The sequence below is a fragment of the Cetorhinus maximus genome, chromosome 9 (assembly GCF_964194155.1).
Source record: "Cetorhinus maximus chromosome 9, sCetMax3.hap1.1, whole genome shotgun sequence".
Classification (NCBI taxonomy): domain Eukaryota; kingdom Metazoa; phylum Chordata; class Chondrichthyes; order Lamniformes; family Cetorhinidae; genus Cetorhinus; species Cetorhinus maximus.
The window spans coordinates 80,505,229-80,528,006 of NC_135887.1; the positions used below are offsets into that span (position 1 = coordinate 80,505,229).

Genomic DNA, 22,778 nt, shown 5'->3' on the forward strand with positions numbered 1-22,778 from the left:
GCCCTTCCTAGCACGGGGCATCAAGGCTAGTAATATTATTGTTGTTGGCGTCTCTGAACTAACCTAGTACAGATTAGGAGTTGAATTTGGGGTTTGGTCTTTATGGCTGTATTTACCTACTAAACTGTTTGTGGAATTTCTCTGCATGTCTATGGGATGACCATGTGGAACTGATAACTACCAATTGTATTATACAGAAATATTGAAGAATCTGCAGTGTGGCATGGCCATCTAAACTGGGTAGCTAATCGCACACGTTTGCTGACCAGTTGGCTTGGGTTGTTGCACATATTTAAGTATAACCAGTTTGTGGTCTATATGTTTAAATCTGTTGTTGTTTCTCCTCTTCTACCTCATCTTTTACCTTTTCAAGCAGCCCTTCATGTTCCTAATTTTATTTTGTGCCATGGCAGGCCTGAGCTTGATAATGGTTACAATGGCCTTTGGCTTAAGTCCATTTTAAGTAGCTGTGAACTTTGAAACCTGTTGTGTTTGTTTTTAAACTTTTATGCCCAGGTTCATCTTGGAATATGTCGTGTGAGAGACTAATTTTCTTCTAACATTGTGTTGTTTGAGACTAGCATCACTTCCTGGTGTAAAAATACAATTTTTTCCCTTTCATAATTATAGATCCTGCCTCAAGGAGACTGAAGGCAAAATGTAATTTTAGTTTCATTGTACATCTGTCTTGTTAAGTGCTTTAGGAAATGTAGCAGACAGCCATTGATCTTGTTCACCATCGATCTGTAGGCATTAGTCCTGTGCTTAAGACTGTCATGCAACTTCCATTATCTTTCATTGCCAAATATAGCACCCTCTTGTTGCAAAACAGGAGTTCAGTCAGCGGGGCAATTTTCCACAGTAGATCTTCAGACTGAAAATCTTTTTGGTTAGACATAACCATTTTATGCATCTCTAGTTGTTGAAGGTGTTGTTCTTTCAAATGATAAGTTCTTCAGGGGCTGCCAATTTTTAGATTTTGATGCAGGTTGTAATTGTATGAGAGAGCAGTTATGGTTTTGGAGGGTCATAGTAACAGAGTAAAGGCCAGGCAGGATGTGAATGATTTGTATGGCTGATGTAGTTTTTTCCCTCCCTCCCCTGCCTCCATGACCGCACCCCTCCCTATCCTGTGACCAGCTCCAACCTACAGCCCTCCAAAATATCTGTGTACCTCCAGTTCTGGCCTCCTGTGCAACCCCATTTCCATCACTCTGCCATTGGTGATTGAGTCTTCAGCTGGCTAGGCCCGAAACCCTGGAATTTCCTCCGTAAACTTCTCTTCCCCCTCAATCTCTCTCCTTTGCTCTCTCTCATTTCGTTTGAGACCATTTTCAAAATCTACTTTTTTGACCAAGTGTTTGGTCACCTGTCCTTGTAACTCCCTGTGTGACTGGATGGCAAACTTTGTTCAATAATGTTCTTGTGATGCACTTTGGGTTGATTTATTTCAATAATGGTGCTATTTAATATCTGTTGTTATTGTTTTTTAATGACGTGGAACACGCTGCCTATGAGGATGGTGGGAGCAGGAACCATCAATGATTTCGAAAGGAAATTGGATTGGCACTTGAAGGAAATAAACCTGCAGGGCTTTGGGGATCGAGGTGGGGAGTGGGATTAACTGGATTGCTCTGTGGAGAGCTGGCATGGACTTGATGGGCCAAATGGCCTCCTGAGAGTTTCTTTCTTAGCTGCATTTCTTAGCTTAAAAATTGAATCTGTTAAGAGAGATACCATCTTAAAAATGGTTTCTGAAACTATCCTGGGAGAAAAGCTCCCTTTGGCTTTGCAAATATATAAAAACAAAACAAAAAATAGAAACAAAAAAAGTCAGTCAAGTAAGTACAGTTAATTGTTTACCCAGATTCATATCTTGTTTAGCAATCATCAAGTGGTAGAAGTTATTAATGTGATTCATTGAGCTTTGTTAATCTAATCGGGATATAACAAAGACAGCACTTGTCTAACATGAAAGATAAACATCATGCTTTCTGTGCTTATTATGAAACTTGCTGTCCAGTTTTCAAGTAATGTACCACTGTCTTGCAGACTGACTTAAAGGGTTTGTGAATTTAACAATCAGACTTTCGATGCACCAGTTCGTTACTGTTTAGATCTAGCTTCAATAATTGTGGAGGCAAGATGTATTTCTGAAGGTAGCTGTCCCTACATAGCTGCACGAAAGACTAACCAGTATCGATCAGGAGGCTGCTCCCATTTTGATAGCTTGAAAGATCTGTGAAGAACTCACCCAATGGATTTGTCTGTTTGACCATTTCAAAAAGTGATTCAAGCTGCTGTTATTTGGATTGACTTCAGTAACTTGCTCTCACTACTTGTTTTTTGCATAAAGTTTTGTGTGGTTTAATCTGTTAAAGTGTCTGGAGCACGAGATGTTTGCTTTCTGTAGTGATGGCATATAATGGAAATTCAGCATGCAATTTGGAGACAAAAAACATTCATTCATAGCACACCATTACTGGCAACTTCTGCACATAAAATCTCACTTCAGTCCCTAAGTCCCTAAGTGGTGTAGGCTAGCCTGTGGGAGCTGACCTTTGTGTTTGGCTCGTGAAAGTTTACCAAAGCTTGAATTGAAACAGTACTGTCACTGTTAACTATGTGTTGTTGGAGCATTTGAAAAGGAGTAGGCCATTCAGCCCTTTGAGCCTGTTTCGCCGTTTAATTAGATCAAGGTTGATCTGTTTCTTAACTCCATCTACCCACCTTGTACAGTCCTTAATATCTTTGCCTAATAAAAATCTATTAATCTCCATTTTGAAATTTTCAAATGACCTAGCCTCAGCAGAATTTTGGGAGTGAGAGTTCCAGATTTCCATTACCCTTTGTTCAAAGAAGCAGAGAACAACTTTGCAAAGTTTTAAAATATCTTCATTTATTGTGCTGCTCTGTGGTTTCTTTACAAACAGTATATTTATTTTAGGACAAAGTGTAACAGACACTGATATTAAGTGGGGTGAGTTGATCTCTTGACAGCTGACAACTGAGGCATTAATGCATATGGGAAAAATTGGTTTGGAATTTATATCCAGAATAAATTGCTCTCTGCCAAACTTTGGTTCAGAGACATCCCTAGACGAAAGCAGTTCAAATACAAGAGAAGATCACAGCTAATAGTAGTTAAAGCTTTTTGTGGACAAATTAGAATTTTCACTTAACCTGCAGCTAACTGTAGAGACTTCAAGGACCTAACACCAAAAGCTGTGTGCTGGTAAACAAAGCTAATTTGTTTGGCATTATAGAGATGTGAGAGTGGGCCAGAATTCCTGCTGCTGATTGTGTCCGATACCAATATCAGGGCAGGATCAGGCTTGGCTATGATGTTGTACTGTGGCCCAAAGAGCCTGCCAATGTTCACCAACAAGACTTGGACAGGAATAAAGACCACTTGGGCAAGATACCGGAGTGTGGCCATTGAAATTAGGATTTTAAACCATCAACAGAGGAAGGTAAATGAGAGAAAATTAGAAAGTGGGGATTGGTGGTGGTGGGAAAGAATCTTACAATGTAGCGTTGTAGATGTGATCATCAAAATAGTTATTCAACCAATCTTTCAGAATTAACATGATCTTTCAAAATTAACATGATATGGCACGAGCTGTGACCAAAGTCATAGCAGCATGACATGCAAATCTCGTAACCATCAGTGCTAAATCTTCAATGGTATTAAATGGGAAAATATCATTTAATAGACTTCAATTGCCCCTCTGACCACAAAAAATCTGCCTTCTGGTTCAATGTGTTGATTCAAATATCTTTAAGCCTGTGACTAAACCAACTCATCTAAGCAGTTTTTAAAAAAATTCGTTCTTGGGACATGGGTGTCAAAGGTAAGGCCATCATTTATTGTTCAATCCCTAACAACTGAAGGACGGTTATGAATCTTCGTGTGGGGCTGGAATTACGTAAATTATAAGAACGGCAGGTTTCCTTCCCTTGGGTTGTTAAAACAATGCAGTCACTTTAACTGGTACCAGTTTTTTTTAATTTATAGAATTCAAGTTCTCAATCTGCCATGGTGGGATTTGAACTCTCATTCATTGGATTACTAGTCCAGGCCTCTGGATTGTTAGTCCAGTAACGTGACCACTGCATTGCCACACCCTTGAAGATTAAAAATATGGTTGACCTTCTCTTGAAAAGAGTGTTGCATCAGCTTTGCAGGCTCAGCTGCTGCTTCTTAAATCTCAAGAAGAGAGCTAGATGTTGAGCTAAAAAAAAATGATAAAAATGCAATTTGCTCTCCAGGGGCCATCTCTCTTTTGACATGTTGCAATGCATTATTTATCCAGCCTTGAAAGAGGGGAATGCAGCTTGGAACCTGCAGTATGGAATCTGGAATGCATGGTCCAATGTTAGCTTTTGGAAGCCTTCACTTTTATAGCAGACAATAATTACATTTTACTTTCTGATTGTCATAAAGGTCAATTAAATATGTTGAGTGATTAATATAACTCACTATCTTGGAGTTTCTGAAACTTTTAAGTAGAATTCTTTTGAAGTGAGTTGTGGGCATCCTCTCAAAATCTTAAGAAAACCTCACAATTTTGATATTTTACTTAGACTTTGTGAATGAGAGAATAAACACCGGCTCTTAATGTCTCTAAATTTATTGTGTAGTAATGTGACAGAGTATGAACAGAATCCCATTTTCCAGCTCTTGGTCCATTGCCCATAGTAGGAGTAGAATCATTGATTCCAATTGATAAGAACCTTCTTCAGACCATGTCTTTAATGGCAAACCTGAACATAAATCTATTGTTTTATTATAAGCATTCTCAGCTGCCACTTTATATTAATGCCTGAATCTTGTTGGCGAACATTGGCAGGCTCTTTGACCACAGTGTGGCATCACAGTCAAGCCTGATCCTGCCCTCACCCAGCATTTACATGGGACGGTGAATCAGCAGCAAACTTCTGGCCAACTTTCACCTCTTTTTATAATGCCAAATAAATTAGCTTGGTTTACCAATACACAGTGTTTGGTGTCAGGCTCTCAACATCTCTCAATCAGCAGGGGGTTAAATTAAAATTATAATTTCGGAAAGCTCTAACAAAGAAAGATATAACATATATGGCACAGAAGGAGGCCATTCAAACCATCATGCCTGTGCCGGCCAAAAAAGAGCTTGCCAGCCTAGCCTAATCCTATTTTTCAGCTCTTGGCCCGTAGTCTGTAGAAGAAGTAAAATTATTCATTTCCCATTGATAACTTTTGTAAGATCCTGCCTTTAATGGTAAATTTAACCATAACTTTGCTGTTCCATTTTAAACATTATTCTCAGTTGCCACTTTGTTTGAATAAGGCAACCCTGTTTCATGGCTGGCTGGTTCTGTAGGTTCTAACAAAGTGCACTTATCACACATACAAGAGCTTCCAATTAGTTGCTTGACTGAAACAAAGAAATTGAATTGGATAAATGGAAACCATTTCAAATGTATAGGATGTCAGACTTTTGTGTGATATAGCATTAATAATGAAACAGCAATGTAATTAACATAAATGGACAAATGCATTCTGTATTGAAGTTAATTGTATTTTAATATATGTACAGTTGCAGTATAAACTATTGTTGATTTATAGATATTAATGAAGGCTATTGGTTGTTTACTTGAAAGAGAGAAACTCATTGACTATGAAAGTTGATGGGCAAGTTCTGTTCTTCATTGAAACATGCCTTCCTCTTTATTGCATCGAATGATGTAAATTTCCTGAAACCAGTTTGGAACAGAAACAAGTCATCAATTACGAATGAATAGAAACATGATTGGCAGAAAAAAGTACCTAAGTTAGTATTACACTTTGCATCGCACTTCTGCTGGTTTACCTTGGTGGGGGTGTGGGGAGGGGGGTGGGTGGTTTCTACAGGTGATTATTTCAGTTCAACATCTTTTAGGTCCAGTCAGATCACACCACCATAAATTATTTTGTTCTAAGTACCATAGAGACACATTGTAAATCCAACAACTACCATCTTAAAGAAGAAAAACAAACCACTTTGATACATGGTGAGACTTTTGGAGATGAAAGATATTCCAGTCACTTGGTTGTTGAGGCTGGATATTACACCGTATATGCCATCTTAATTTGGTCCATTCCCCAGTTGAACTTCTCAACTAAAGAGTCTCTCTCAGTGAGTTACCTGTGTAGTGGTTCATTGCACAGTTTTGTTGTAGCTCATTGCCCTTGCCTATGCTTTCCTGCACTCTAACTGGCTGCTAGAAGGCATGCAGGAATGATTTAGCTTTAAAAATCAATTTTCTCTGTTTGCCCTCAAAGAAAATATGGTATGTATTGTGCTGCACCTTAGTACCTCCTGGTGACAGTACTGTTGCAATTGGGAACTTGCCATGTTGGGAATTGCAGGTGTAGCTGCAACTTTCAAAACTCTGCAGCATTGCACCACCCGCATGTGAGCCCCTTTTGTTAATTATATGTGAGTGTCTAATTTGCTGTGTATCTTTAAAATGTCAGCAATCTAAAAGTTAAATATGTGTTGGATGATTGCCTCCACACAACCGTTTAACATTTTTAATGCATAAAAATGTTCTTTTTTGTTTCATTTAGGCCCAAGGTCAGACTTTCAAATTTCCAGACATTTTTCCTCAAAAAGATCAAACTCCTGAACCAGGCTCTATGGAAGAAATCCAAAATAAGTTTCTGGAAGATGAGAAGCAGAAGCAGAAAGTTGACCTGCGGCGAGGAGGCGTCACTGAATGGTTTGGACTTTAGGAGAAACAACTTTTCAAAAGTTGTATGTGCATTTTTTAAAAAAAAAAGAAAATATTATTTTCTAGATAGCTTGCTGACCAAGCATGAACCAAGTGTTTTGTTTTGAAAGAGTGTCTGTTCGGTAGGTTTCAGATGCTTCATATTATTCATTGTGAGGGGTACCCCCTGTGGACATTTGCTCATCTTGTGTAACATTTGCTGAACAACAGCTGTTGTTTAACAAGTGATTTGAGTAGCCTCTTACAATAGAGCACTGCGTGATGGATTACAAGGTGGGCTTGGAGTGAGCTTTGACACCTGATGATTGGAAACCCGGCTTCCAGTAACTGGCGCAAACTGCTGGGTGTTCTTATCTGGACTTGGAGCTAAGAATCCTCTGGGAACTGTGATTTTGTGAATGTATATGTAAACATGTGATGGTACCCCAACAGCTTAAATTACTTTGTTGGAGCAAAGTGAAGCTATTCTGAGGCCAGATGTCATGGTAAAAGATCACGCTTTTCAGGGAATTTGTTGGGTTACTCTGTACACTATTTTTGACAAATAATCCAAATTGTAACTGTTCATTCTAGTTCAAGCAACAGTTTAATATATTATGTGATGATATTTGAATAAAAAATTGAAAGAATTATTGCATTAGCAGGTTTGTACCACATCCAGGAACCATGAAAAACTGAAATGTTTCATGAATTCCCAGCACAAATTGTGAGAAAAGACAACTTTGATGTGTTCCAATCCCTTAATGCTGTTTTCAGACTTGTGTGTTATTTAAGGTGGAGAAGAGGCTAAAAGGTTACTCAAAATCATGGTGTGACATTAGTACCAACCACTTACAATCTAGCTTGGGTTGGGAAGGAGAAAACCAAATAGATTATCACATAAATCTTGCTATTTAAGAAAAATCTGATATGATAAGGCTACGTCCTGATGTTTGTTCAATGCATGCATCAATTTATGGATATATATTGCAAAGCATTCCATTTTTATTGTTAAATTCACGACTGATCAGGCACTACATTAAGAGCTTGAGAAACCTCTCCCCTCTTAACAAAACTGAGAACTGGTGAATAGGAATCAAGACTAGCAACCAGTTCTCCAGTTGACTGCTGAAATAAGTGAACAGTTAAAGAAACAGTGCCTTTAAGGAGAGGGGATGGTGAGTGGAAAGTTAGCAGGAACAGTACCACCCATGACCTGATCAGTCATCAGAGAGGCTATTAATGGGCTTCATTAGAAGAACATTGTTCTAAGCTCTTGGCTTGGAATCAAGGTGTGGTGGCAGGCAGTAACGTTTGGGGAGTGGGGTGGGGTGGAAGGGAAGTGCAGTGTGGCGTAAACCGATAATGCAGTGTATCATTTTTGCAAACTTGAGATTTAAAATTCCGTCAGAACTTTGGATCCTGTGACTTTCCTGTCCCCTTAAATGTAGTTGCTTCTATTTGTGATGGCTTCTTTATTTTCATATGCAATCTTTTACAAATATTAAGATGGCTTTGCACACTTTCTTGCTAGCTGTAATAAGCAGTTCACAGAATCACAGTGCAGAAGAGGCCCTTCGGCCCATCGAGTCTGCACCAACATGTGAGAAACACCTGACCTACCTATCTACCTAATCCCATTTACCAGCACTTGGCCCATAGCCTTGAATGTTATGACGTGCCAAGTGCTCATCCAGGTACTTTTTAAAGGATGTGAGGCAACCCGCCTCCACCACCCTCCCAGGCAGCGCATTCTAGACCGTCACCACCCTCTGGGTAAAAAAGTATTTCCTCACATCCCCCCTAAACCTCCTGCCCCTCACCTTGAACTTATGCCCCCTTGTGACTGACCATTCAACTAAGGGGAACAGCTGTTCCCTATCCACCCTGTCCATGCCCCTCATAATCTTGTACACCTCGATCAGGTCGCCCCTCAGTCTTCTCTGCTCCAACGAAAACAACCCAAGTCTATACAACCTCTCTTCATAACTTAAATGTTTCATCCCAGGCAAAATCCTGGTGAATCTCCTCTGCACCTCCTCCAGTGCAATCACATCCTTAAAGTTACATACAGTTGCCATTTTTCTTTTTGATTACAGCACTTAACTTTGTGGAAAATCTTAGCTGTTATTTTATCAATGAGATTAAAATTGTGTATCAAGTATGTCTCAATTATGGGGTTAGTTAGATGTTAGAACTCATGGTGAGTTCGGTAGGTACCAAAAGTCATTATGGGTCTAGTTAAATAATTTCTGTAGACAAAGAACATTGGTGAGCAGTTCTTTCATGTCTGTTTGCTTGGTTGTGAGCAACTGCTTGCTCTAATATAGGGAAGACTGCTGTCTTGTGGCATTTTATGTAATGCAGCTATATGGCAAGAGAAAATATTGGATCTGGGCTGTAAGCTTGTTGTGCCAGTCACAAACTAGGATGGCTCGAGAGGCTGAAGACTGGTATTTTATTGCTAGGCAGGATCCCAGTTTTTACTTGACTTTGTTCTAGAGAACAGGACTTAATCACACTTTCAATTATAACGTCTAGTTTCTCAGGAAACACTTTCACCTGAGGAAGCTCAGGACCTCTGTCAGCAAAAGTCAGATTCAATGGGCTGAATTTTGGGGCCCCACCAAAGACAGGAATGGAGTTGGGGAACCCCGGGCAACATGCCGATTTTAAGGTGCTGATCTTGGTGCCGGCAATAATAAGCAGTGCAGGGAGATGTGCCATCTTTCATATGAGACACTAAAAGAACAAAAAGGCATGCATTTATATAGTGCCTTCCATGACCTCGGGATTTTAAAAACTCATTCATGGGATGTGGGTGTTGCTGGCCAGGCCAGCATTTATTGTCCATCCCTAATTGCCCTTGAGAAGATGGTGGTGCGCTGCCTTTTTGAACCACTGTAGTCCATGTGGTGCAGATACACCCACAGTGCTGTCGGGAAGGAAGTTCCAGGATTTTGACAGTGCTTTACAACCAATGTAGTACTTTTGAAGTGTAGCAGCTATGGTAGTGTAGGAAATGTGGCAGCTGATTTGTGCACAGCAAGCTCCCACAAACAGCAATGTGATGATGACCAGATAATCTGTTTTTAATGATGATGATGATGAGGGATAAATACTGACCAGGGTATGGGCAGAACTCCACTAGTTGGCTTCAAAGTAGTGTCATAGGTTTTTTTCTATCTTCCTGAGAGACCAAATAGGGCTTTGATTTAACATCTCATCTGATGTCAGCACCTCTGACAATGCAGCACTCTCAGTATTGCGCTGGAGTATCAGCCTAGATTTTTGTGGGCTCAAGTCTCTGGACCTCTAACCCAGGGATGACAGTGCCACTAAATCAGGATACCATCTACCTTCCCAAGTGAAGGATCCCATGGTACTATTTTCAAGGAGAGCAGGGGGATTTTCCCCAGTGTCCTGGCAATACAGTCATCAGTACAACAGAATATCTGGTCATAATTGTATTGCTGGTTATGGGAGCTTTGACATTGCCTGCTGCATTTCCTACATTGCAACAGTGCCAAAAGTACTTCATGGGCTGCAAAGGGAGTGGTGGGGGCGGGGGGGGTGGTGGTGGAGGTGGTGGCGTAGTGGTATTGTCACTGGTCTAGTAGCCCGGAGACCCATGGTGAAATTTGAATTCAATAAAAATCTGGAAATCTGATGATGACCATGAAACCATTGCTGATTGTCGTAAAAACCCATCTGGTTTACTAATGTCCTTTAGGGAAGGAAATCTGTCACTCTTACCTGGTCTGGCCTACGTGTGACTCCAGACCCACAGCAATGTGCTCTTAAATGCCCTCTGAACAAGGGCAATTAGGGATGGGCAATAAATGCTGGCCTAGCTAGTGACACCCACACCCCATGAACGAATATTTTTTTAAAAAAGCACTTTGTGACTTCTTGAGGTTGTGAGGGGCGCTGTATAAATGCAAGTTCTCTCCTGTATCTTGGCTTGTTTGTTGCATGGAGTTCTGCTCAGTGCCTGCCTGTGAGTGAAATTTCTGGTTAGATGGATGGCCCTTTCCTATCAGTTAAAACTTAAAGGTTGTTCAGCATTTTCAAAACAGCTTTTCAATTATTCTGCAGCTAATGCTAAGAGGCTAGCATGCCAGACTCCATTAAAGTGAATTTTCACTGTGTCATGCGTCATTGCTCAACTCCACCTCTGCCTCAGTTTATTTCTGCTAAAACCCTCATCCATGCCTTTCCTACCTCTAGTTCTGACTATTCCAGCACACTCCTGGCCTGTGTTCTACCCTCCTTAAACTTGAAGCCATCCAAAACTTTGCTGCCCATGTCCTAACACAGCACCAAGTCCCATCCATTACCTCTGTTAATGGTGACCTACTTTGACTCCTGGTTAAGCAATGCCTCAATTTTAAAATTCTTGTATTTGACTTCAAATATCTCAAGGTGCTTTATAAATACAAGTTGTTGTTTTGTTGACGATGCTGCACAACTACTTGTCCCACTAAGTCCTTTGAAAATCACTATTAAATCACGGCAGAACTTTAGTCTGTGGAAAGTAATGTGAAATACTGAATGTAGAAGATTTACCCAAGATTGCATTGTAAGAGTTTTTACAATAAAGATTAATTTTTAGTGTCATGTTCAACTGTCTTTTGAAAATACGATTTTTATGAAATTTAAAGAGCCAGATCTAAATAATTTGAAAAGTGTTTAAACATGACATACGATAACCAGTCTCTCTGTAAACTCAATTTTTTTTTAGAAAAAAATATTTTGACTCCGTCGGAGCTCTGAATATAGTTAATGACTCATGCAATCTTCCAATGGCTTATCAAAGATTCCAAAATGTTTTTTACATGGTTGAGATGATTGCTGGCTGCATCATCCATGACTGTTAGAATTCCCATACGCCCATAATTAGGGCTGAAGGACTAAGGAGTAATTGTGAAGTGATTGATATGGTGCGTTGCCATGGGAATACACAAACACAAACTCTAATAGATCATGGTGACCGTCTTCTCTCATTACAAAGGATTCCCTCTTATCAGTCCTCAATGTTCCGACCACCGCAGCAGCTACCAAAGTTGACCATATGGATTATGTTATAGGGCTGAGCGGTCTGGGGATTTTGACGTGCAGCCTGACACCAGACAGTCTCAGATGATAACCCCCAGAGTTTTGGGAACAGCTTGACTTTACAAGTAATGGTCACAGAACCTGGCATGTGCTTGTGATCACTGCGGAAAGCAAATTGACTAATGATCTGTAAATGATGTTGTTAGATAATTAAATGAATGCTGGCGTTTTTGGTTGGTTAACAAAGTTGAAGTCATAACTATTTAGCAAAGTAAAACTTGACATCAGGGAAAACATTCCTTTTTTTGTACAATTCTCTGCTGCAGTTTGTTGCAAAGCTGCCACTTCAGGTGAAAGGTCAACTGGGCTATTTCTCATCTGTAGGTCTCCATATCTCACATCATTCTAGACAGTTTGAGGGGTTCCTGTATCTAAACTGCCCCCGATCAACAGGCCTTGAGATTGGTTTTGTATGTTTTCCCTATGAATCACAACCCCCCACAGTTCCCACCCCCCACCTCCATTGAGGAGTCACGTGGTGCCAGTTTGCCATCTGTACAGCTTGATGGGTACAAGCCTGTGTTAAAGCTGGCCTATTCATTTGAAGCCAAAAAATATGTTTTTTGAAAATAAAACTTTCTTGTTGCTGAGTTTTGAGTAGAGAATGTTAGACTGTAATGCTGTTGACAGTTCAGGCTGCAGCTGAGAAGGACAGCAAGTACTGGATCTTAATAAAGTGCAATGCCTGCATGTGCTGATGTCATGCTCAAGATGCGTCAGGATCCATTGTTTTTTAGCAACAGATCCTGTGTCATGATAATGTACATTGCACTGGTACACTGATTTATTGTACAGTATGTTAGCCTTTTTTATTAGTGTTCCGGGATTTTTAACCACTGATTAGGGGAGTGAATTTCAAAATGCTGCTTTTTTCATGAAAATTGTAAATAAGTAGCATTGATTATTAAGTATACTCAATGTTTTTACTCTTGCCTTCTTAAAGCCATGTTACACAATGAGATGGTGGATGGGTTGAAGGTAGGTGGGTGGCATTTCACAACGGTGGGTGAAAGGCACAACCTTTGATTTGGTAAAATTGAAGGGGGAGTGTTAGATACAGCAATATTGCAGTTTTGAGCATGGGATATAATTCCTGAGCTTTGGAGATACTCTGAGTAGAAGGACCCTGAGTTGGCACTGTTACACTGGAGTCTGGTTTTGATAGAACTAGGGTGAAGGTCTTGAGATTTGACAAAGTTTTGCATGGGGTGACCTTGGGAATTAATAATGATGTGGGGGGTAGGGGTGTTGAGTGGGAAGAATTCTTAAGTTTAAAGGCTACCTCTCTTTCCTCCTCTAAGGCGTCTTTAAAAGCTACCTCTTTGACAAAGCTTTTGGTCATCTGGCTTAGTATCATCTTATATGGCTCGGTGTCAAATTTTATTTGCAATAAACTTCCAAGTGTTATTATTAGAAGTGCTACACAAATGTAATTTGTTGCTAACCGCAAGGGGGTAGCCTTTGTATTTGGGCCCTTTGTATCAATATAGGAAGAGCAACCAAATGAATACATAAATTAGAAACAAACTTGCATTTATGGTGTCTTAAATATTGCATTGCTGCGATGAAGAGCACCTCAATTAATACTTGAACCAAAATATCTGCAATTTCTGACTGACTTTATCAACAACACAAAAAGAGGAGCCATCCGGAATCTTGACATGCAGCTGGACTCATCCAGTGAAAACCATATTCTTGATTGGCAACAAGCTTATGTTTAAATGCATTCTGCACATTCATCATGATGGTGAAAATGCAGAAAGCAAGTAAAAAATACTTAAAAGCCCATTGAGTGTTGAAAGCAAAAGACCAGATCTTGGGTAAATAGCAAATACTGCCTTGGAAAGTAGAAGTGGGGGGTGGGGGTCAGAAAGGACAGCTTGTGGCAGCAGGGGGAGCCATTTGGCAACAGGAGAAATGTAATAAGCCTGAGGCAGGTGGCATTGTGAGGATTGATCTAGAGGTACCAGTAACTATAATGTAAAAATGTTTAAGCATGAAAAGCAGGCTTGACCAGAAATTAATTTGCCACTTAGAGGAAGTGTACATTCTAACGTCTGCACGATAAAGGATCAAGTGAGGTGATTCAGTGAAATTGTGATATTTATCAAAATAATCAGCTTGAAACCATTGCTTAATAGCATTTTCCCTCCTAATATCAATCAAATAGGAAAACTTTATATCATGGACTATGGAGCTACTTGTGTGCTAGCGTAGACAACTCATTCATCCTTCAGTGCTTGTATTTTGACATCAGTTGGATTATTTTCCATGCTCCACTCTATTATTTATTTTAGTGCTAAACATAACTAGCAACTATTGGGACAGAGACTGCAGCCAGCTGTAAGTTTGAATGGGCATTTGTCATGGGCTACTATGGACTCATTACCTAGACTAGGCTTGTATTTCCTCGAGTATATTAGATTAAAGGGTGATCTAATTGAAGTGCGTAAGATGATTAATGATGATTCCAGAGCAAGAAGACATAACCTTAAAATAGAGCTAGACTGTTAAGGGGTAATGTCAGGGAGCACTGCTAGTAGAAACATGGAATTCTCTCCCAAAAAGCTGTTGTGGCTAATTCAGTTGATAATTTCAAAACAAGGATTGATAGATTTTTGGTAAGCAAGGGTATTAAGGATAATGGAAACAAAATAGGTGGATTAAGTTAAGGTAAAAATCAACTATGGTCTGATTGAATGGCAGCATAGGCTCAAGGGACTGAATGGCCACCTCCTGTAAATATATTATCCTGTCACATCCAATTTTGAAACTGATGAATGCATCAGCTGCTAATATTTGATATTTTACATAAGAAATGAGGTGGAGAATTTCCCTGATGGTCAGTGGGCAAAGGCACTGCCTGACTAAATGCAGAACCATGCATACCTGAATAGTATTAGGTTTAATTTCCTGGCTCTGCTGATTGTATTTTTAACTCCCCATTTTCAGATGGTATGACGCATGATATTTATACCATTCATTAATGCCAACTGCTGTCCAGCCTTCATTCCAGTTTTCTGCCATCTATTTGAATTCTATCCAGCATCCATGATATAAACTAAAAGCATGCCCATAATCTATTGGATGTGACATTGGACACTTGACAGACTAAATGCTCAAACACATTAGAGTTTTTATTGCCCGTGCAACTATGCTTAACTTCTGTCCTGGAGCCCCCTTCCAACCTACCCAGGTAGAAAAAGGAACATGTTAAGACCCTGATGGTCAATCTTATGCTTTCATTTGTAGAGCTTGTCTGCTGTTGTTTGAGTCATTCTTTGGGAGGTTATTACCTCTGGGATTGCGAGTAAAGGTTGTCACCCAGAAGCCATCCACTGGCCTGATTTTCTCCTCTACAAAAAGGTCAGGGAGGGCTGAATTTCAAAGGGGAAGCAGCCATCAGTAACTTCCAACCAATCTTTCATTGATATCTCAGATTCACATTTGGTCATGCAAAACCTGTAGAAGGAATAGAAGGCCTTCCTACAGAGATAGATGAGAGGTTTCCATGCAAGCCTGCAAAATGATGCGACTACCATTAATTTTACCCTGCACCGGCAGGGGTTGGGGGGCGGTTTTGTGGGGAGGGGGAGCCAGCAATGCTGTGAAACTGATTTTCCCTATCTCACTGCAGCCTTATTTAGAGGCCAAAGGTGATAGATTCCCCTGTTCTGTTGAAAAGTATGCCGATTTCCTGATGAATATGCAGCCTGGCTCATATTACATCTGAAATCAGCCTGTGCCAGAAATGTGAGACCACATTGTATAGTTGTGATTTGGCCTCCATTCCCAACCCCTGGGCGTTCTGCATAATATTAAGTAAAAACTCATCTTTTATAAGCACCTAGAGGCATCATCCCCACTTCAAAATTATTGGCAAAGCTAATAAGTTTGCTTACAAGCTCATTGTGTCATTTGTTTGTGATGTTGATCATAAAGACACAATGAAAATTAGACTTATATACTGCAAAATCCTGTGGCGTAGGGTTTATAGTGCATGGAGTTGCTATACTATACGTGAGTACTTCTCTACTCTTTTGGGCCTCATGGTGTCTGGTCTTTTAGCTGGCTCCAAAATGTTATGGCAATTAAAAAATGGTCCCATGAGTTTGGTGTTGCACTGATCCAATAATGCAAATAATGGAACTTTTCCCTTCAGCTGTAAAGCACCTTTTGATTTTGTGAGAGGACAAAGGCTAATGAGCAAATTTCTCAAAACAGCCCAACACTAAAAACAAACTTCCAACCAATGCTATTACGAATGAAGCCGCTAGTAATTCATGTTCTTTTCAACCAAATTAGATTCCAGTCTTAATTAGCTTTTGCCAAATTATATAATTGTGATTTGGCTCCATACCCACATTGCTCTCGCTGAGGCTAGGTGAGTTTGGGCGCAGACTCTCCTGCAGTAGATGATAGAGTACACTATTAACTTCTTTGGTGAAGCACGTTCTTCTTGTGCTAAGGCCATCATTTGAGGTGTGTTACCTGTGTATTCTTTGGGCAAGGTAATATCCAATAGCATCCATGTTCCTTCAATGCTGCCTGATGCTCCTTCATTCAAGCCTTCTGCTGCTGCTCCTCTAAGATCACGACATGCAACACTATGCCCATAGGGAGTGCCACACCTGTTCCTGGAAAGCCTTCACTGTGGGTAATGGTTGTTTGAGGTGAAAATGTGCTGACAGACTGTCAGATGCAATGAGAAGCAAGTCCTGGTCTGTGTTGGTAGAATGGTCAAAAAAAAAATCACTGCCAAAACTTTCTCCCAACTACACAAGCCCTCCACACTGTTCAGGCTCTGAAAGCCCTTACTTCAGCATGTCTCAACCAATGTATAATTCTTGGCCTACAAAGTGCATTACAAGTGCACGTGCAGGAAACTCAAGAAGCCTGTGCCACTGACTCTCATCATATTTAAATGAGGGTCCCTGGAATTGCCAGGCCTGTCAAGGGAAGGGCCAAAAAGCACAAGGGAATTCGGTGTATGGGGAGGGGGGAGCCATTTTGTAGTGGAAATCAGGTGGAAAAGGCTTCTGCCCTATTTTCCTGCAGTACGATTATTTGCCTCAACTATGCATCTGTAAACGATGAACAAAGCAAAAGAGTTCACCCATAAGTGCAACAAGACGATAAATGCAATCAGATGAAAATTCTAGAAAGAGCCATTGAAGCAGAAAATCTAGACTTTGGTGTTCACCTTTTTCCTAAATGTGTTCTAACCTCAGTATAAAAGTCTCATTTTCATTGCATCTTGTATCTTTGTGATCAACATCACAGACAAATGACACAATGTGCTTGTAAGTAAGTTTATTAGCTTTGCCAATAATTTTGAAGTGGTGATGATGCCTCTTCTGAGTGCTTATAAAAGATAAGTTTTTACTTAATATTATGCAGAATACCCAGGGGTTGGGAATGGAGGCTAAATCACAGCTATACAATTTGGCAAAAGCTAATTAAGACTGGAATCTAATTTGGTTAAAAAGAACATGAATTACTAGTGGTTTCATTCATAATAGCATTGGTTGGAAGTTTGTTTTTAGTGTTGGGCTGTTTTGAGGAATTTGCTCATTAGCCTTTGTCCTCTCACAAAATCAAAAGGTGCTTTACAGCTGAAGGGAAAAGCTCCATTATTTGCATTATTGGATCAGTGTGACACCACACTCATGGGACCATTTTTTAATTGCCATAACGTTTTGGAACCAGCTAAAAGAAGACCAGACACCATGAAGTCCAAAAGAGTAGAGAAGCACATCAAGCAACCCGTAAAGCAACTCCACGCGCTATAAACCCTACGCCACAGGATTTGTTAAACACATGTATCTTTCAGACAGTGCATTCTTTGATTTTTTTTGTGTGTGTGTTCCTAGCTGAGCGACGCAGCTCGGCAGATAGTTGGGTTCACCTGCTGTGTGCTGCTTCAGACATCTTGGCAATCTCGTGAAAGTCTGTAATTTATTTTCCTTGTTCGCATCAGAGGTAGAAAGATCTGTACTAAAGCAGTATATCTAAGCAACAACAATGACAGCCTGCATTTATATGGCAGCCAAAGTAGGAAATTGTCCCAAGGCACTTCTTGGGAGTGTAATTGGGACCAAAAATTACACTGAGGCACAGAAAAAGATATAAAAGCTTGGTAATAGAGACGGATTGTAAGGAGGGAGGAAGAGAGGTATGGGGAGGAAATTCAGGTGTTTAGGGCCTATAGATGGCTGAAGGCTTGTGTAAGAGGTCAAAGTAGGAGGTACGCAGTGTTCTTGGAGGGTTGTAGGGCTGGAGGAAGTTACGGAGAGAGGCAATAGAGGACTATGAACCTGAAGATGTGAATTTAAATTTTGAAATGTTAGTGATCAGGGTGTTTGGTGAGCAGGATTTGGTGTGCATTGAGCTACAAGCAACAGAGCTTTTATCAAGGTCAGTTTTATGGAGGTTGGAGGATGGGAGGCTGGCCAGGAGAGTCTAGGGATAATGAAACCATGGCTGACAGTTACAGCAGCAAATGGACTGAGCCAGAGATGGGGAAACAAACCATGTTATAGAGGTGGAGGGTAGGCTGTTTTTGTGATGAAAGAGATGGGGTTGGAAGCTTAGCCTGGGGTCAAATGGGATACCAATGTTGCAAACAGTCTAGTTCAGCCTGAGACAGTGGTTGGGGCTGGGATCAAATTGTTGGCAAGGGTATGGAGTTGGTTGAGGGGGAGGAACACCGAAAACAATGGCTTTGGCCTTCTCAATGTTTATTGGAGGAAAATATAATTCATCAGGCATGGATGTTGGACAAGTCGTCTGACAACACTGAGACAGTGAACTTCATGTACATTACCACATCTATTATGAAATGTATTAGTCATGGTTAGAATTTCATTATCGGTGGGATTTCTGAGGTGTCTCAGTGTAACTTATTAAGAGAAAATGATGGAAAACAAAGCATTGTGCTTTTAATATGGAAGGCTTAAAAAACAGTACCATCAGTGCCAGTCACACAAGCTGTATCTCAGCAGAAATTGAAAAGGACAATACTTAACCATACAATTCAAATAAAAGATGCTATGCCTTAAAGATAGTTTTTCAGGCGTGAAAGAATTCAGTGGTAAAGGAAAGAACTTGCACCCACATTTCACCATTTATATTTTCAAGGTGTCCCAAAGCACTTCATAGTCAATTAATTACTTTTGAAGTGGGTCACTGTTGTTTACATAAGCAAACGTGCAGCCAATTTGCACACAGCGAGGAGCTACAAATCACAATAAGATAAATGATTGGCTTTGGTGTTGTTTACTGAGGGATAAATTTTGATTAGAGATTTTCCCAACTGGTCTTTGAGTAGTGCTATGGGGTCTTTTCCATTTCCCTGAATAGGCAGGCATTGTTACATTTTAATGTTCCATTTGATAGATGATGCTCATCTACTGAGACTTCTGGACCTAAAGTTGCTGGAAATATCATTGTTGTTGTTTATGGTCATTACTGGTTGTAGTATCTTTAATGTGAAAAAACTCCTTTTTAATTCTTTTTGTGATGGGGAGATGTTTTTTCAATGCATTTATATTCTCCATTCCCTTCCTCCTATTGCTTCATGTCACAAACTCACTCACTGGTGAAAGTGCGAGTAGGTGATCTGCTCCCAGATTTATGCCAGCGCTCCTTTCAAATCAGCTGCTGGGAAGAATACAAAAGAAGCCTGTAATGTCACCGCCTTTGATTTCCCCTTCCACACCCCCTGTTTCCTGTGGGTAAGCATTCGGCCTCCACTCAGCACCGCCCTATGGTTTTGTTGCTTGAGAGCAGGCACTTCAGTGTGGGAGTGGGTGAAGGGTGTGATCTGTGGGGCAGCATATTACAACTGCCGCATGCTGCTCTGCCCTTTGAGTCATTTATAAAAAACACTGCAATAGTCGACCCGCAATGATCAATTTATTTTTTAAGATCAAATTTACTCCTAGTGAAACTCACTGGCCAAATGTTTCCACTTTGGGCACAATGACCGATCTGGGCATTTTTATGCTCAAGTTTCTACTCTGCATGTTGAATGTGGAATCTTCCATGAACCAGCACAATTGCGCAGCATTTTAGGATGCAATATTTTTCAAAATAAGTTTTGCTATAAGAAATGTTCCTTGAGATTTTTATTTTTATATATATATATATATATACATACATACACATACATATTTAAAAAACTGAAAATGAGTTTATTAGAAATAAAGTCCCGCCGTTTGCAGGGGTTACCATCCCATAAAATCTTGCAAATGGTGAAATTGCGAACAATGAACATACTTTTTAACGGGAGAAAATTAAATAGGTTCCAGCAATGCGAGGGTAGCATTGATTTATGCAGTTGCTCTACAGCAAATTGAGATACAGTACCTATATACAACGGATGGGGGGAGCCTCTGAGCATAAAGACGTATTGAAAATTTTTTTAAAAAAGAAAAAATGAATCACCTCAAAACTGGCAGACAAAATTGGCGAACATTTCAGAATTGAACAGAGCCATTATTGCAGCCCAGGGCAGAGAGATTTGGATGTTTCCAGGTTAACCTCTCAGTTCGGTCTGCACTTCAGCTGCAACCATTCCAGGCACCGCTTCTCACCCCAGTCGGAAAGGTGCTTAAAAAAGAGAGAATTAAATGTCCACAGCCAGGACCAATGGAAGGCATCCACTTCCAGAGACTTCGACACTATCACCCCACTAAAATGTGTTGAGGTCTCTGCTCTGTCATGGCTGCTGTCTCCCCAGGAGGAGAAAGGGGAAAGAAAATGTAGATAAGCAAACATTGCTCACATGATGGGTGATGAGGTGTACAAAGTACGTGTAAGCAAATATGCGAACAAGGAAGTCACAAAAGGCAGGGTTTTAATAGGATTTTTAATCAGACCATTGGCCAACATTCCCTTTAAGCTGCACGACCGCGGCTGTGCAACAGGCAACAATTTACCACAGGGACAAGAAGTTGCGTACAAGAAATGGTCCCTTTAAGATGTGCACATGTGCGGCTGCATGGCAACCTTAAAGGAGCTGTGCAGTTCAACAAATGCACAGTGAAGGGAAATTACATTGTCCACCACCTGTGAGTAATTTAATTTTAAATAACAGAAGATTACTTTAAATAAGCTACACATAACCTTTTACGAGTTACATTGGTTTAGCAGTCAGTTACTTAGTAAGTTTAAAACAATAAAAGCTTTCGACATGCTGTCATGCCTGGTACAGGCATGGAAATATTACAAATTTTAAAGTTGCATTTGTTTTAAATGGACACAATAGTTTTTAAGATGGCTGACAACACATCATGTGACTTTGGCAATATTGGCTCCTGACAAGACTTGAAACTCAAGCAAATACCTCATTAAAATGTGAACAATCCCAGCCACTTGTGAAACTCACAAGTCTTTCCGTTAAAAATGAACTGTAAACAAACAGGACTATGATACCAGCTGATTCATCTTCCAATGTCACCATATACAATAACGATGTCGAAACTCAATGGGTGTTAGATGAATATGAAATGAGTCTCATCAAAATTTCACTATTTTTAAAAATTCATTTATGGGATGTGGGTGTCACTGGCTAGATCAGCGTTTATTGCCCATACCTAATTGCCCTTGTTCAGAGGGCATTTAAGAGTCAACCACATTGCTGTTGGTCTGGAGTCACATGTAGGCCAGACAAAAAATCCTTAATTCTACGAACATCTTCAAAGGCCTGTCTGTGGGCACAATTTATGGAAACTGGCCATGGTGATTAATTAGATTCAAGGGCACGGCCAAGATTGTGGACATATCTGGTTTCCAGTGCGACCTTTGTTCCATCAGCAGAAAAGATATTCAGAAACACAATTTGAGATGAACATAATTTATGCTTGATATTCCTCTATTTTTGTTTGACCGATTTTGTGCAAATTTATCAGTGCAACCCAGTGGAAACCTCTGGGTCTCCCCAAATTCATTTGGGTAATGCTGCTCCTAGCGGCACCACGGAGGCTAACCCTGTGTCTGCCTGAACATGTGGAAACAGTTCTCTCTTGCCGTCACACAACCCAAATCAGTTGATGTGTCACCAGGATACTGAAATTGTGCTGGCAACGCTGACAGGTTTGGATAAGGTAGACAAGGAAAAACTGTTCCCATTATCTGATTGTACAATGACCTAGGGGCACAGATTTAAGGTTTTGGGTAAGAGGTGCAGAGGGAGTGTGAGGAGGAACTTATTTATGCAGCGAGTGGGAATGACCTGGAACTTGCTGCGCACAATGGTGGTGGGAGCAGAAACAGCCAATGATTTCAAAATGAAATTGGATTGGCACTTGAAGGAAATAAACCTGCAGGACTACAGGGATTGAGCTAGGGAGTGGGACTGACTGGACTGCTCCGTGGAGAGCCAGCATGGACTTGATGAGTCAAATGGCCCATAAATAGCTGTAAATGACTGTGTGTGGGTGGAAGTTTTTGTGTGTCTGAAAGCAGAATGTCAGGAGGGGAAGGTTGGGATAAGGGGTGAAAGGTGGGATGGAAAGCGAGAGCTCTGTGGTCACGCCATCTGCAGCTTGCCCGTCATGCCAAGTAGCAGGATATGGGTGAACTAATAGTTGAGAAGGGTGCATAGCAGGAACATATTATCATCCTGAATGTTCTTAGTGACACAGGGCTTTATTGCAGCCGGTCCCATGATGCAGACACCATAGGGGTCAGGAGATGCAGGTGCCCTTTTCCCCTGGCAGCCCTGCCCTGCTCTCCTATTGTGTCACCTTGTCCTGCAAGAAAGAAGGTGGAATGTCGGTTGTTGTATCGCACTATATTTGGGTGATGCGCCTGCCATAGCCAAATAGCTGGAGGTATGTGGAGGTGGCAGGTGTGGATGTGAGGCTGGTCACATTCATAGATGTATGAGGGTGAGTGTCTGGATGTTAGGCCTGAATGTC

General features: G+C 40.6%; 1 protein-coding gene across 2 annotated transcripts in view; it reads left to right on the forward strand.

Annotated features, from left to right (window-relative positions):
- mrpl23 (mitochondrial ribosomal protein L23) overlaps positions 1 to 7,388 on the forward strand; it is a 31,828-nt gene extending 24,440 nt beyond the window's left edge. For both annotated transcript variants that reach the window (XM_078548941.1, XM_078548942.1), the window contains exon 5: positions 6,593 to 7,388. In XM_078548941.1, coding sequence (XP_078405067.1) covers positions 6,593 to 6,757 — 165 coding nt within the window. In that variant the 3' untranslated portion in view covers positions 6,758 to 7,388. The remainder of the gene's footprint in view (positions 1 to 6,592) is intronic.
- Positions 7,389 to 22,778: the final 15,390 nt, after the last annotated feature.